At 38.1% G+C, this 17106-nt stretch overlaps 1 protein-coding gene across 3 annotated transcripts in view; it reads left to right on the top strand.

The window, feature by feature from the left end:
- CPNE3 (copine 3) overlaps window positions 1–17106 on the top strand; it is a 33047-nt gene that overhangs the window by 2483 nt on the left and 13458 nt on the right. For all 3 annotated transcript variants that reach the window (XM_082319914.1, XM_082319913.1, XM_082319915.1), the window contains 6 exons: window positions 7181–7320; window positions 7910–8089; window positions 8861–8935; window positions 9399–9470; window positions 10301–10384; window positions 12066–12155. In XM_082319914.1, coding sequence (XP_082176040.1) covers window positions 7189–7320; window positions 7910–8089; window positions 8861–8935; window positions 9399–9470; window positions 10301–10384; window positions 12066–12155 — 633 coding nt within the window. In that variant the 5' untranslated portion in view covers window positions 7181–7188. The remainder of the gene's footprint in view (window positions 1–7180; window positions 7321–7909; window positions 8090–8860; window positions 8936–9398; window positions 9471–10300; window positions 10385–12065; window positions 12156–17106) is intronic.

The following is a 17106-nucleotide window of genomic DNA, read 5'->3' as shown; positions in this document are numbered from 1 at the left end:
TTGCTGGGTCTGAGCTTCTGTTTAAGAAATAGTCTTGATGATTTGGGTCACTTGCTTCATACTTTCTTCTGTGGTTGAAAGAAGACTGTGTCCTGTAGATTGTTCCCATCCTGTAGGTGAATCGAGAGCACATGTTCACTCAGTGCTTTATCCAAGGCACAGCTAGGAGCCAGCTGAATTAGTTCTAGTGGTGCCAACTTGCTTCTGGTGCTTTTCGTACCCGGAAAGTCCTCACGGTAGGTGATTAGCACACGTGCAATAATCTGATGGTTCCACGAAGTAGCATGATTGCTGTGTGCCTGCGTTCAGAGCCACTGCCTGTGTATATGCAGAGCATGTGTGATGCCTCCCAGGCACAGTGAATGCAGAGGGCAAGTAGCTGCTGTGGTCCAGAATTGAAGGACAGCTGACTGGAGAGCGCTTGGTTTGCCTATAGGAAGGTTTGAAATACATCCGGCTTACAGAAAAAATGTAATTTTGTGATTGTTAGTTTGAAGTTAGTGTTATTGTTTATACTGAGATAAAAAATGATATGTCAGACCATTGTGGGATAGTGTTTTTATAAATTTTTCTTGGGCAACCTTCAGCAGCATAGGAAGGCATAGGTTTCTTAGAGCATAAGCCACATTGGGAGCTTGCAAGCCAGTGGTTTTGGTCTACATACTTTAAAGCATTATCACCTTATTGGAAAAAAAGCATTAAATGAATAGGACAAAAAAGGAAATCTGATCTTTGTTCTTAAAATCTTAAAGGGCTTTTCTTGCTGGACTTTTTAAATATCTAATTTATATTGTACTTTGTTCTCTAACAAAGGCTCTGAGTTTTCCATAAATAATCTTTACAGTGCTGCTGTCATGGACACATAAAACCATCGGACAGGTTATTTACTTTAAGAGGAGCTGTAGTTCCTCAAAGGATATGCATTTGAACCTGTTACTTTGATTGATATATGGGAATAGCAAGTCTTTGTTTTAATTTACTTTCATTTCACATTTTAATGCTATTATTGAAGCTTTAGCCTTCTGCCGAGAAGCCCAGAGGCAGACCTCTGAGGTAAGTTACCATAAACTCATTTTTAAGAACTGGTATTTCTAACAGTGAAGTGTTAGAACATGCCAGACTTGAAATGGACTGTAAGAAGGATTAGTCTAAAACATGTGATCACTTGCATCTTGTTTCTGCAATAAAACTCAGCAAGTTTTAGTGAGATACAAGTTTCTCTTTCTTCTGGATAATGTTAATTATGTGAAGTCAGTCAGTGGCTCTACAGAGAGAAATTGCAATGAAGAATACACCATTTAAGATACTATTCAAATTGCATAGTTGATAGATAGTTTTCCGTAAAGTAATTGACATAAAAATATTCTGATAAAACATATATGCAGGAAGGACATTTTCCCCTGGTTGAATGCTGTCTGCTTAAAACAACTAAATTTTCAAGTCAGGAGATCTGTGTTTCTTAATTTTCTTGTTCAGGGCACAATATTACCTTTTATAGTTCAGCTCACTTGGATCAAAACATCACCCAAAATTCTTAAAATACTTTTCTGTGAGGAGAATGCTGGGAATAACCCTCAGCATTAAAGATGCGCCTAAAGGGTGAACGTACATATTCAGGAATAAAAAGGTCAACAGAAGGATATTTAGAAATGGTTGTTTCTAAGTCATCTTGTGAACAGGGACCCTAGAAGTCAAATTCATAGGTTCTGGTCTGTGCAGTGGGATTTTTTTAAAATAGAATTCTAAATATGTTCTTTGGCGATGCAACTTAATGGTAGATTTTTGTAAGTAGGAACTATCTACAAATAGTTGCCTGACTTGTTACAACAGTGCGCTACCAAACCAGTGGATAAATATTTGAACTGCCTGAGTATGATGAAGCCTATATAAATAGATGATTCATTTCTCATAGAGGAAACAATGTCTCCCTTCTCACACACTCATATGCCTCAGATTTCTTAAATACTAGCTCTTACTTTTGTTTGGCATCATTGCTAGTAAAATGAGTTCTGTGGTCATTAGGGACTGAACAACTGCATACGCTGAATGTTCAGGACAGTAAAGCTTCATGTGCATTATTTCAGGTTTAGGCTTGGTTCAAGACTTCATTTTTTGTAGTCTGTCTGAATAATTAATTTATTTCCGTGTTGTAATCTGCCCAGGTTCATGGGAGATACTTAATAATCCAAGAAGGATCGGAGTCCTGCTTGTATATGGTACTGAGTTTTTCAGTCTGGCACACAGTTTACATAAAATGCTTAAGTGTAGCATTATAGCTAGAAGATCAGCTGGTCAGCAATAGACTTTATTAGCAAGTTCTGAAATGTTTCCTCTGCTTTTTCTGTGTCCATCTGGGCCCGGAGGTAACTACAAAATACGGATTTTTGGTCTATTGTCATTAGTAGTTCACAGGAACTAGGAAACATTCTATGACAGCAGTAGCTTACATCAGAACAGGTTTGAGACTTGTGACTAAAAGCAGTGATGCCAAACCCAGCTAGAGCTGTGCTCGCTTCAGTAATCTTTTTGTCTTCTTCTAGTTACGTATTTCTGCTTGCCAGATTGGGAAGCACCTATAGTTATGAACATATCATTGTACTACTCTGGAAGGTTACCTGGGCAAGCCTGTACTCTCCTCTGGTATTGCAGCACTGACAGGGTTGCTGCAGTCTGACAGTTCCCAAGTGCTCTGTTAGAAGATTATTCTGATAATAGATCTGTTCCTTTCCAAGTAGAATGCCATGTTTACAGTTTCTGTTGAAAAGCAGACATTGGCTGGGTTATTTGGTGGACACCACTTATCTTCAATAGAATCATTAGTGGAATTCAAAGAACATTATGATCAGTGGAACTGCAAGGCAAGACTAGTCCTTGGCTTAGAGTTTTGCTTTGATAATGACACCTCAAGCAGAAGGACTTGTAATATACTTAGTTGACCTAATCGTGTTCTTGAGCAGCCTAGACATGGCATAGGATGAGGAACAAGTATCTCCTTTGTGACCGTACGTTCCTGCAGTTCAGAGTCTAGATGTCACAAGGTCTGCCATGCAGTTTACATAGTAATTTTTAGTCTTCTCCCGTCCAGAATTATCGGTGTTTTTTTTAAGAGCCTGATATGCTCCTGCAGTCATAAAAGCTATTCCAATAAAAAGGACTACTGAGCTGTCATTTGTCCCCATTCTGGCGTGCTTTACCTCACTTTATGGTGTACCCTACATGAAGGACAAACAGCTTGAGAAAAGCAGAGGTTTTAATTATATTTGGCCAATGGGGAGCATAGTTACTTCCATAATGATAACTAATTGAATAAATAAGTCTCTTCTTATGCGATGTAACTTATTGGCAGTCAAAGCTCATTGTACCGGAGCCCAAACAATGTCATCTGTCCATGTAAAGTTATCCCAGTATCCCAAATGTGCAAGTCATCCAGTCACGTATCTAAAATATTTTGCATTTGATTTGCCTACTAGATCTGATAGTGTGTTGTAGAATGGTGTTTTGAAAGGTAATGCACTAGTGCAGCTGTGGTTTCCTATTTCCACCATCCTGAAGACACTGCAATTTGACAGACTCTGTATTCTATCAAGTCTTCAAAAAGAGCATGCTTACTTACCTGACAGTGACTCTGATCCTTGAGGATGTTTATCATCTTTAGGAATCCTATCACCCACTTCCCAAACCTGTTTTGGAAGTTTTCAGCTAACACAGGCATTCGGAGAATTGGGTGGAGCTGGAGTCATTCTTCCTTTTATGCTGTATGGGATTACGAGGATTCGTGCAGCGTATGTAGAGCTCCAACAGCTATTGCTGTTTAAAAAACTTCTGAGTTCACACATGTGAAGCATCTGTGTGCCCTCTGCAAGTTCTGTAATGACTGTGATAAGAGAAGTATCTGTTGTTCATGTACTGAGTTTCGCTACTGTAAATACTGTTTTGGGTTAATGAGATAGGACTTTTTCTCACTAGTAAGTATTTTACTAACTTTTAATGTTTATAATGTTATTGAAAATCAGGTTGTATACAACTATTTACTGTAAAGCATATTGGTATTATGGATAATCATGTTGTCTTTTGCTCAAGTAAAATAGCAAAATTATTTCTTGAAATGCATAACAAGTATTACAGAACTCTTTAACCCATTATACAAATACTGATTCCTAATATTCTCAAAACCTCTGAGGAAAATGCCTTGCATTATTTTTCATCTTGGATTTTGCAAAACTGGAAATGGAAAAGATTAAAGGGCTTTCTCAGGATTTGGAAAGTTTTGCTTTTGTATCTGGGTTTCAGGTTGAGCATCCTCCACTTGGATAAATGCGCGTTCTTGTTATAAGTTGTCTTTATCTAATATGGACGCAATTATTAGGTCTCAAACAAGAGCATTTGCATTTCAGGGAAGGGAAGCAGCCTTTTTATTCTTCCTTTCTCTGCGTGTTAAAGGATGCTTTTTGCACAGCAACTCTTTTGCTAAATCTGCTCTTTTCCCACATTAGATTTCCCACATTAGATGCATGGTGGGAGAGTCAGTGACATGTGGAGGAGGAGAGGAAGTAACAGAATTGATGTTTCCATGTGAGAAAGTATTTGTGATGTAAGAGAAGTGGGACATGCACACACACACACACACACACACACAGGCTAAGTAGAAAAGGCTGACCAGATTTTTAGGTTGACTGGATGCTATCCATTTACCAGTGATTTTGGAAATGTTATTTTAACACAAGAAATGTGGCTACAAGTCCTTTCGGGGCTCATAGTAATAAGGAGTTTCAGGGAAGTTAGAGCAAGAAAATTTTCACTGTTTTGAGGAATATGTCTCACTTCAACTTTGAATTCTGTTGAATTTCATGAAAACCCTTTCTACTTGCTGTTGCAGCATCAGTGGGTATTAGAGCATCATTTTGTCAGCAGAAAGTTGTTTTTCTGGAAACAGCCATTAAGGAGTCATGCACTGGTCTGTACTGGATTCTATGGGCAAAGCCACTGACTGTTAATGAGCTCTGTCTGGCAGCCAGGAAAGCAATAGGGAATGGAAAATACCAGTATAAAAAGAGAACCAGGAAAAAGGGGGCAGACTGCTTTTTAAAGGTATGCTTTCTAAGCCTAAAAAACATTGGTTTAAAAACAATTTAAATGCTTAGAACTCAGAGCTTCACTTTTTACCCCTCAAGGACAATGACTGAAACTTGGTAAAGTCATGGGAGCAAAAGATACTCAAAGATGGAATCACGTTTAGGTGTTTGGAAGGTGCAGGGGGATTTCCATGTATCTGACATGCCTCTTACCAGTAATGTATGTGCATGGATGTTTGAGTGGTTCCTTTACAGATCATTTATATTTACTTCAGTCTCCAAAAGGTCCATCTCTAAGATGGCAAAACAGAGATGGAGAGGCAATGTGTGAAGTGTGCCCTAGTGGAATACAGGAAGCCTCAGGAAAATTACCTCAGACCACAGTGTTTGCTTTCTCTTGTTTTCAGTTCATTGTTCCTCTTTTCCATCTTCCTTTCCCTTTTTGCCTCTAAAAAAAAGTTCCTTTTCACCAAAAGTCATGTGAGTGCAGTGAAAGGAAGAGAGATGTGTTTGGTTAAGTATAGTTTCATGTTCAGGTACACTATATGTGTATGATGCAAGTGAGCTAGCTAGATAGAAGCAGATGCTTTCCTTCCTTATTCTGTTTAGTGTCAAGGACAATTGTACTGTAGAGGCTCACCTCCCAGAGAGGTGTTGGAAATGATCAACTGCATTCCTGAAGAGTATAATTATAGAGATTTTTTTTTTTTTTTAATATAGAAAATATCTGCTGCTCAGACCTAATTAGGCTTGCAAATGCCTGTTATACCAGAGTGGGATTCATAACTGATAATGAAGTTGTTTCTGTAGGTTATACCAGAGTGAGATTCATAACTGATAATGAAGTTGTTTCTGTAGGTTTGTAATATCTGCTGGTTTTCTCAGTTCCAGTGGAGAATGATTAAGATACTTAAGAGGAAGCTTTCAGTTGTTCTTTTTTTAAATGAACCTCCAGAAAGAACACTTCCTCCTAATTCTCAGTTGTTTCCTGACTTCAGAGTTGTTTATCCCTATTATTAAAAAGTGTAGTTGTTTTTGAAGATTTGCTAAAGCAAGACCACCTATTCCTGTTACCCACTTAAACTCCTTTTCCAATTCTGCCATGCTCATGGCTTCAGCATTCTGTTACAAAGGTTTGGTGGGGGAGTATATCATGTGATTTTTTTTCCTTGTTTATCGAATTGTTATTAATATCTACATTATAAGATACTGGCATTCATGTGGGCTTTACAGTGTGTAATTTAAGGCTTGTGAGGTTTTATTGTCAGCCGTTCAAACCACCGTGCTTTCTTTGTGGTGTATCCTGTTTTCTATTTGGTTCCTCAAGCATTCTAAGAAGCCTGATCTTGTTTCTTATGTGTAAATTTTGAAATGAAGTTTTATACCTATGTGGCAAAGCCAAGAGTATGACAGTAATACTGTAATGTTGGTACATCGTAAATCTTAAAATTTGCATTTGGAATCATAGAATCGTCAAGGTTGGAAAAGACCCTTAAGATCATTTTGTCCAACCGTCAACCTATCACTGCCAAGTCCATCTATACCATGTCTTCAAGCACCGTATCCATCCGTTCTTTAAATACCTCCAGGGATGGAGACTCAACCACTTCCCTGGGCAGCCTGTTCCAATGCTTGACCACCCTCTCAGTGAAGAAGTTTTTCCTAATATCCAACCTAAACCTCCCCTGGCGCAGCTTGAGGCCGTTTCCTCTCGTTCTATCACTCGTTACTAGGGAGAAGAGACCGACCCCCACCTCGCTACAGCCTCCTTTCAGGTAGTTGTAGAGAGCAATAAGGTCTCCCCTCAGCCTCCTCTTCTCTGGGCTAAACAACCCTAGCTCCCTCAGCCGCTCCTCCTAAGACTTGTGCTCTAGACCCTTCACCAGCTTTGTTGCCCTTCTCTGGACACACTCCAGCACCTCGATGTCCTTCTTGTAGTGAGGGGCCCAGAACTGAACACCGTACTCGAGGTGCGGCCTCACTCAAAATCTCTCTCCTGACAAGCTAATAATTCTAATGATGAGTCAGAGAATTAATACATTGTGATAATCCCATTGTTTGCTTTTTAGTCCATTTTTAAAGTAATGATTTCTGTTGCTGCTTTCTAGCTTAACAAATGGCGGCACAGTGTGTGACAAAGGTGGAGCTGACTATTGCCTGCACCAATCTCTTGGATAAAGATGTTGGTTCCAAGTCGGACCCTCTGTGTGTGCTTCTCCAGAACACGAGTGGTCAGCAGTGGTATGAGGTACAGTGTGATGCTTCTCGTGAATCTGCTAAAAACACAGTCTCACTTGTTGGACCTTTTAAAACACTGGAGCGTATGATTTCATTAAAATATTTTAATTATATACCAGCACCTCTGGATGTGTTCCATTAGATTATGTCTATAATAGTTATACAGGTAGCACGCTAATAATTTTTTTTCTAATAAAGGCTTACACCTGTCTGATTTTTAGCACTGTTCCCCCAGCTACGTGTGTACCAACAGCAGCAGCCTTCCAAGTGCTTAAATGTGCTTTTGTAACTATAGTACTCCAAAAGTAGGGTTTCAACCTGGATTTGACAATGTACCATTTTTATGTTGGTCTTCCCTATGCAGGAATAGATAATCCTTACAGTGAGCAAAAAAACCCAGGTCCTCAAATATCTCTGACTTAGAGCAGTTAGTTTCGTAATATAATGTGGTTATTTATATTTGATGAAAGGTTTGTAGGAAGATATGGCTTTATACTTTATACTAAGAAGAACTTTTGAAAGTCTTTAATAATATGCTTGATTTGAGTGCTTGTTTGGTTGGTGAAATACTGGTTAAAGTGGTATCTTTCTAACTGCAGGTTGATCGCACAGAAAGAGTTAAGAATTCCTTGAACCCAAAGTTTGCTAAGAAATTCCTAATTGATTACTATTTTGAGCTTGTTCAGAAACTTAAATTTGGAGTATATGACATCGATAACAAAACCTTTGATCTGAATGATGATGACTTCTTAGGAGAATTTGAATGTACGCTGGGACAAGTAAGTACACAGATGATATCCCTTAGAATTAAGAACATATAAGTTAATGCAGATCATAACCACTTTTATCTTAAATTTATCACTATGTTCTTGTGTAGTTGGGGTACTCTTAAGTTGAATAGTATGCCTTTCATTTGTTTTTTCAAGCCTCGGTTCAGTGTATATACATTTTATTTGCAAAAGGTCTTGAGATGATGCCCTGAAATGTACTCTAGAATGTTGACTGTCCAGATTGCTGTCTGAAAGTTAGTTGACTGTTGATGAGCATGAAGTAGTAATTGCTGTTTATTTACTCTAATATTCAAATTCTTGTTTTTATGCTCCGGAAGAAGAGAATCGGTGTATAGCAACGTAAGAGTGTTCACAAGGGCCATGTTAATGTTGTAATTTGCTTTCCACTTAAGGCAAGCAGTGATTCTGGTTCCGCTTACTGTTGATTTCACTTCCATTTCTCTGTCAAATTCTGCTGCTGGTGTTATCATAATGGGGCAGCTTCTTTTTAACTTGTTCTTTCTAATAGATCCTTCAAAGGCACTTCTCAGGAGAGTCGTCTTGGGATTTTTTCCTCCCCTGTGTCTCAAGTACTTTTATTTTAAGTGCATTATGAAAATGAAGGCGTTGTGAAATGAAATTCGGTAACCATTTTAAATGAATCCTTCATTCTTAAAGTAAAGAAGGACCTGTAGGATGAGTAGACACACTTCTGAGAAAGCATTGAAAAATCTATTAAATTGTGCTAATAATGCTTGATACTCAATTTTGTCTTTGCAGATAGTTTCTAGCAGGACTCTAACAAAACCATTAGTACTTAAAAATGGCAGACCTGCTGGAAGAGGAAGTATTACGGTAAGACAATTAAGACAATAAATCTCTTCAGCGTTTATCCTTAAATGTTTTTGTGGTTTTTTTTTTTTTTTTTAGTTAGTTAGTAGCATGAACACAGTATGTCTAATCTATAATGCTGTAAAAAGCATCTTAAAACATTTTTTTTTTCCTCCACTAGTATTTCTTTGTCATCCAAAAAGAGAGCAGCCCACCTTCTGAATCTATGTCTCATGCCCCCATCAAAATAATTAGGCCATCCGATGTGCTACTGTTTGGGCAGTATCTTTAATTGTCAGTGTCATGATCTAGTGAATCCCAATGTCAAATCAAATTGTTCCTCCCTCCCCCACCTCATTTTTTTAATGCTTCATTTGTGAGCAAACATGATTTTTTTAATAGACCTGTCATAGGAATGTTGTGAATATGTGAAAACTATGTAGTTCCTGAATACAATATAAGTATTTTATTTTGTTTGCCTATCTAGATTACAGCAGAAGAAGTGAAGGATAACAGGGTGGTTGTATTTGAAGTAGAAGCAAGGAAACTGGACAATAAGGTATTTACATGATTGCTGTTTCTTTGATAAAGTAGTAAAATCAAAATCTTGTCAGAACAGGAAACATTAAAATGTTTTTTCTTATTTTTTTTGCTGAAATAATTAAATCCATTAAGATTTTTCTTACACTAAAAAAGGAATTGAAGAAAGATGGCTTCAGAGTAACTTAATTGACTGTTTTGAAATGAATTATAAAATTTCTAAATAAGGCAAGTGCATTACAGGGATATTCTGTGAATAACACACTTCCATTTAAATGTAAAGATTTACATTTAATCATAAAGATAAAGGAGTGTTGGTATATCCATTGGTTTTAATAGATGTATAAATGATTACCTGTTAGCTCTCTCAAATAAATGGTAAGGAGTGTACTTGGAGTGTGTAAATCTGTTATGTTAAATATTTTGGTGCTGGCTAAAAATACTGTATTTAGAAAGACTTTTAGAAACAAAATTAAGGAAAAATTAATAATGGAAAAAGTTTTATTTTTTCCCTAGTTGATTTAATGATACTTTTTTGAACTGGATGAAATCCTTAGTTTCCTAACTATGCATCATAGTACTTATTAGTGTAAGTATTCTTTTGCCTGAACTGTCAGGTATTTTGTATGTGGACACTGCAGAACTTTTATCATAAATTGATGGACACGCCCCGTTTTCTTCCTCTCTTTCACAGGTGGTAATATAATCAGACTTGCATTTCTTCATCTAAAGCTTTTGTTCCCTGAATATTTAGTTTACTTTTTGTTAATCTAAGTGTGTTTTAACTAGCATTTAATGGCATTCATGCCACAGGCAGTTCTGGGATAATTACATGTTCTTTAAATACAGGATTTTTTTGGAAAGTCAGATCCTTATCTGGAATTCCACAAGCAGACTGGAGATGGAAACTGGGTGATGGTTCACAGAACAGAGGTAGGATATTTTCAGTCAACAACCTAGAGATTAAGGTTATTTGATTTCCAGTGTGTCACAGGACTAGAGACTGCCTTACAAAAAGAGGAGAATGGTCTGGTAGTTGACATGCAGACCAGTTAGAAATCACCTCAGCTCTTCCACTGATTTTGTGATAGGACGGGAAGTCTACCTTACTCTGATTTGGGTTTATTCCTTCCTATTGTAAAGGAAAATACTTTTTTTTGTTTTTTAAACTTTCTGCAATCTAGAAGAAAACAAATATTTTGAAAAGGTAGTGCATACTCACACAGGGACATTTGTCTCAATGCTAGTCTGAGGTTAGAACTTGGGCATTCCTGTGACTGTGCTGTTCTTACGCCAGTGTCACCTAGCTGAACCATTTACTAATGAAAGTAATTATACAGAATGCTTGCATAGCAAGGGCAAGCCAAGGCTAGTGCTGCATGAGAGGAAAACGTGCTTGAGCAGCAGCAGCCTTACATCCAGGAGGAGGTGCAGAGGTCCCATGGCAGTAACTGACAGGGTAGGAGTAGGTTCAACATGTCTCACCGTAGTGGAAGCTCAGGCCCTAGTCACAACTGAGGTACTATGCGCATTTGAAGTGGTGACCATATTAATTTTGAAGCAAGGATGTTGAAGAAGTATAAATTCCTTTTGTGTCAGATTTATAAAAATAGTTTCTCTCATGAGGTGGTTGTTCTGCATAAAATAGATCTTTTCCATGAGGATTTTAGTCATCTTCAATTTCACTAATGAATCCAGAATTTGCTGTTCCAGCCTAGAACTGTCTGGAGGATTAGTTCTTTATGTTACAGATTTTAAAAACCTTTTTATGTTACTAACTATTATTTACTGTTTTCATTTTCAAAAGAGAGATTTCTTTCTCTGCACTCCTACAGTGCTGGAAGTATAAGTATTACTATTATTAGGTATTATTAATAAAGTATTGCTTGTTGTGTGTAGTTTCTTGTGCTTTTTAAGATCATCATCTGGTGTATTGGGTATATTACAGATGCTTTCCAGTTGACAAATTCTGAAGATTCTTCAGTATTATTCTTAAATATCACTTATTTAGCATTCAGCTTGAGAGACTGTGTGCAGTAGGGTGTCTTTTTATCCTCATTCACTGTTTCTGCTTAACTATATAATGAGTTTCTTGAGGGAACATTTCTATAAGTGGCATTTCAGAATAAATATAAGTTGGAATGAATTGTAATCTCCAGAGCATTGATGTATTCAGAAATTCCAGTGTAATCTTTTTCCATGTTTTTTTTGTAATTTATGCTTTCATATATGTTTGTGTGTATGTACATATGTGTGGGCTTATTAAAAAAGCCCCAATATTTATGTAACGATAAAGAAATGTAATTTTTTGCAGTGTAGTAGTTGAACGATATAGTAGATCACTGCAGTGTAGAAAAATATGGAGTTGAGAGATACCGTCTCTTTTGGACAATACTACTGCATGTTAGGAATGTTTATTATGTTTTTATCCTATATGTTAGGATTTGGATTGCAGGAAGTGATTGACAGCAGTATTAGTCAACTGTTTTTGCTTAGAAAAATCATGGCATGAAGGTATGACCAATTACAATGACAACTTTCCTCTCTTGTGAAGGATACTATTCTTACTTTTTTTTTCTTTTTTTTTTTTTTTTTTTTTTTTTTCCCCAAACAGGTTATTAAAAACAACCTGAATCCTGTTTGGAGGCCCTTTAAAATCTCCCTCAATTCTCTGTGCTACAGTGACATGGATAAGTCAATCAAGGTAGTGTATGTGAAATATGTGTATGAATCAACACATTAAAAAAAGTAGGATATGTAATAAATGGAAGATGTGTTATTCTTGTTATTGCCTCTTTCTGTTTCTTATTACTTGAAAGTCACAGAGATACATGCAAGTTTTAGGAAAAAAAAAAATCTCACATTTGTGATGCATCCTCTGGTAAAAGTTGGTCTTTGAAAGTCTGGGAAACCAGTTGAACTTAAGTAGCTTTGAAATGTCCAATTCAGTTTGTTATTTAGATTGTACAGCTTTAGTGTTGCATCAGCCAGTGTTGGTGGTGTTAAGATACTGTATCGTGAAAGATGGGTGATAAAGGCTAGAATATGCTTTGCTCTATGTTACGGATCTTGTAATACTTTGTTACTGGTGCAACAGGGAACAGTAATGAAATTGTTAATATACTACCTGATAAATTAATTGCACTTAATATACTAGCTGAGATAACAGATGTGGACCAGATGCATCTTGTGGATACCAGATGTAGCAACTTTTCTCCTCAGATGAAACTTTTGTCAGAAAGTCAGCCAAACCTATGAAGTGACAGTTTTACCAGGACTGGTCTTCAACTCTTTGTATCTTCAAATCTTATCTTGAATAAATTATGTTTAACTTCTGAATGTTTTTCTTCAGGAATTCCCTTTAGGGGAAGCTAAACAACCAATCAAAATGCCATTTATAAGCTATTATGAACATGTTAGGAACCTGGTATTTTAGCATTTGGAAAAAAAAAAAAAAAACAAACAAATGAAACAAACCACTATACTTGCTATTCTTCCTCTGGGAAGGAAAAATGAGAGCATGATCTGCATGTGACAGGTATTAGTCATATGACTTGAGGCAGTCCTGGAAAATGCTTAACAGCCACAGGGATCTGGGTGTTACAAGCACCTGTACAGATTTAAGTACATAATTATAGAGTGGACTAATGAACAACTTCACAAGCCCAGAACCTGCTTCCCTTGCTGCTTCTGTGTTTTTTTTCTTCTTATTCCTTTCTGCTTCCCTTTTCCCCAAAATAGCTGTGACGGCTCTTAGATGTCCATATAGGGACGCAAAGAATAATAAGAAGGGATGAGGGACGCAAAGAGTAATAATAATAATAAGGGCTTCTACAGGTACGTCAACCAGAAAAGAAAGGTTAAAGAAAGCGTACCCCCTCTGATGAGCAAAACTGGCAAGCTGGTAACAACAGATGAGGAGAAGACTGAGGTACTCAACAACTTTTTTGCCTCAGTCTTCACTGGCAACCTCTCTCCTCACACCTCCCAAGTCAACGAACCATTTGATGGGGATCAGGGGGGCAAAGTTCCTCCTGCTGTAAGTGAAGATCAGGTTCGCAACCACCTGAGGAACTTGAACATACATAAGTCTATGGGTCCTGATGAGGTGCATCCCACAGTCCTGAGGGAACTGGCTGATGTAGTTCCCAAGTCACTCGCCATGATATTTGAAAAGTCATGGCAGTCGGGTGAAGTCCCTGGGGACTGGAAAAAGGGAAACATTGCATTCATTTTTAAAAAGGGTAGAAGGGAGGACCCGGGGAACTACCGACCTGTCAGCCTCACCTCTGTCCCTGGGAAGATGATGGAACAGATCCTCCTAGAAGCTATGCTAAGGCACATGGAGGACAGGGAGATGATTTGAGACAGCCAGCGTGGCTTCACCAAGGGCAAATCCTGCCTGACCAACCTAGTGGCCTTCTATGATGGAGTGACTGCATCAGTGGACAAGGGAAGAGCTATGCATGTCATCTATCTGGACTTCTGTAAGGCCTTTGACACAATCCCCCACAATATCCTTCTCTTTAAATTGGAAGGATATGGATTTCATGGGCAGACTGTTCAGTGGATAGCAAACTGGCTGGGCGGTCGCATCCAGAGGGTAGTGGTCAATGGCTTGATGTCCAGAAGGAGAACAGTGATGAGTGGTGTCCCTCAGGGGTCCATAGTGGGGCTATGCTGTTCAGTATTTTCATCAATTACATAGACAGCGGGATCGAGTGCACCCTCAGCAAGGTTGCAGATGACACCAAGCTGAGTGGTGCAGTTGACACGGCTGAGGGACAGGATGCCATCCAGAGGGACCTGAACAGGCTTGAGAAGTGGTCCCATGTGAACCTCATGAGGTTCAACAAGGCCAAGTGCAAGGTCCTGCACCTGGGTCAGGGCAATCCCTGGTATCAATACAGGCTGGGGGGATGAAGGGCCTGAGAGCAGCCCTGCAGAGAAGGACTTGGGGGTACTGATAGACGAAAAGCTGGACATGAGCCAGCAACATGCTCTCGCAGCCCAGAAAGCCAACCGTATCCTGGGCTGCATGAGAAGAAGTGTGGCCAACAGGGCAAGGGAAGTGATTCTGCCCCTCTACTCTGCTCTGGTGAGACCCCAGCTGAAGTACTGCATCCAGCTGTGGGGTCCTCAGCACAGGAAGGACATGGACCTGTTGAAGCAGGTCCAGAGGAGGGCCACAAAAATGATCAGAGGGATGGAACCCCCCTGCTATGAGGAAAGGCTGAAAGAGCTGGGGTTGTTCAGCCTGGAGAAGAGAAGGCTGCAGGGAGACCTTATTGCGGCCTTTCAATACTTAAAGGGGGCGTACAAGAAAGATGGGGATAGTCTTTTTAGCAAGGTCTGCTGCGATAGGACAAGGGATAATGGCTTTAAACTAAAGGAGGGTAGACTTAGACTGAACACAAGGAAAAAATTTTTCACTATGAGGGTGGTGAAATGCTGGAACGGGTTGCCCAGAGCAGTGGTAGATGCTCCGTCCTTGGAAACATTCAAGGGCAGGTTGGACTGGGCTCTGAGCAACCTGATCTAGTTGTAGATGTCCCTGCCCATTGCAAGGGGAGTTGGACTAGATGACCTTTAAAGGTCCCTTCCAACCCAAAGCATTCTATGATACACTGTAAATATATTTCTCTTTTTCAGTAAACAGCCATACTAAAACTATAGACCATTGATTAAAATATATCTATTAAGATGGAGTTATTCTGAGCTCTGTCATCATTTTAATAAAGTCTGTTCTTTGGACTCTTACCTCAGAAGCGTAGGTTTAGTTCCAGAGGAAATAGAATTTACTTGGAGTTGTTAAGGCCTTGCAGACAGACAGTAGGATTATATCTTAACTTAGAAATCTGGGAGCTATCACTTCAAACATTAAAATGCAGACAGAATTGTATTATAATGTTGTTGAAAGATTAAACAATACTTCTAACACTTTTATATGTGCACAGTTGCATACATAATGGGCTATTTGTCATAGTAAGTAAAACCACCCAACTTTTCCATAATGAGTGGCTTTTCACTTATTTAATGGCTTAGTTTGTGTATCCCCAGCAATGCACAAACCAAGTTGATTCTTTATCTTCGGATTTGTTGCTGTGTTCCATGTGAGTGTGTTTGAAGTCAGTGAAGTCTTTCTGTCTTGAAAATGTGAACCTTTCATCTGGAGCAAGCATGCCTAGTTCTGTTGGGGAAAATATATATGCAATTTTATCATGTGGTTCCCTAGTGCTATTGCGTGTCCGGGAGAGTATACATGGAACAAAAGAAATGTTTCTGTCTTGCCTGGAGTAAGTATTGAAAATTGGCTTAGATGGGTCAAATATATCAAGCAAGACAAACTTTAGTCCCTTTAAAAGGAAAAAGAAATAACGGTGCTAACTGTGGACAGGTTTCATAACTTTTGGCTCAAGAAATGTCTTCAGTTATAAATTTCAGGTACTGAAGCACTTGGCTGAGCATTTGATTGGCTTAATTTATGGCATTCGAAAGAATTTTTACACAGCATCTGCCATGAACATTAGTCTGTTGGTACTGTGGCTGCTTGTGTGAGATTTAAGTTGCTATTCAGTGCATGTGCATGCATTTTTTTTATTTATTAGTGCATTCAAAATGTTGTAGGAGTAGTGCAAACCGCAACACAGAGGCATGTTCTGCGCAGCGTAGAACCTGCAATCTACGCATCATATTTTGTACTTCAACATTACTGTTTGTTTTCAGAAAGTGAATTCCTCTCAGAAGCTGAAGTGCATGTTGAAGCTGTTTGCTTTACTTTGTTATTGCTAAATGAAGTGGCCAAGTAATCAACTACATTGTTTCTTGAATGTAACGTAGGATTTTTTCAGTCTGGAAAGACGGACATGAAAATAGCTGTTCAGTTTAAGCCATATATATATTCAGAAAAGTTTTTCTTGATATTTATGTTTTGATTCCAAATAATGGGGAATTCCTACTTTGATTCTTGATTTATTATCGTTATTATTTATAATTATTATAATTAAATTATTTTAATTTGTTTTTCTGTGACTGATTAAGTTAGCTAGCATGTCTGTGTTGCTAAACTGAAATAAAATATCAGAAGTGGATGGAATTAGTATATGCTATTTATAGATAAATGCCCAGCTTTTTATCTAGAAAGGCAGTTGGGGCACATTCATAAGTTGAGCTTTTAAAAACACAAAAATTGAGGAGACTATAAGGCTAAAGTAACAGTGGTAAAATTATGCTCACTCAAACCGATAGATTCTCAAACAGAAAAAAAAAAAGTCTATTTTTCACTTGTTCTGCCTTCTTTTGTGGGTTGGGGTGTGAAAAGATGAGTTGATTAAATAGTAAAGCTTAGCATTAAACATCGAGGAAAAAAAAAAACAGGAAAAGAGGGATTTTTACTTGACATTCAGATCCTTGAAGTGTGGATCATAGTGACTTTAAATTTGCTAATCTTAACAAAAAATATTCAAGTTTTGTTTCTAGATTTAGGGCTGAACGTTCATATACTTATAAATTCTGAGTTATCCTGAAGATTAGTAAAGTAATATAAAAGTATTAATAAAACTCCTGTGATCCCTGAATAACTGATTTACTAAATTTTTAGCTGGATGCTCAGAGATAGTTAAACTTCCTTAATACCTCCGAAAAATTAAGTCTCT

The sequence above is a fragment of the Platalea leucorodia genome (genome assembly GCF_965183815.1).
Source record: "Platalea leucorodia genome assembly, chromosome: 1".
NCBI lineage: Eukaryota > Metazoa > Chordata > Aves > Pelecaniformes > Threskiornithidae > Platalea > Platalea leucorodia.
The sequence above is the reverse complement of the archived record's forward strand: the minus strand, read 5'-3'. Positions and strand labels throughout refer to the sequence as shown.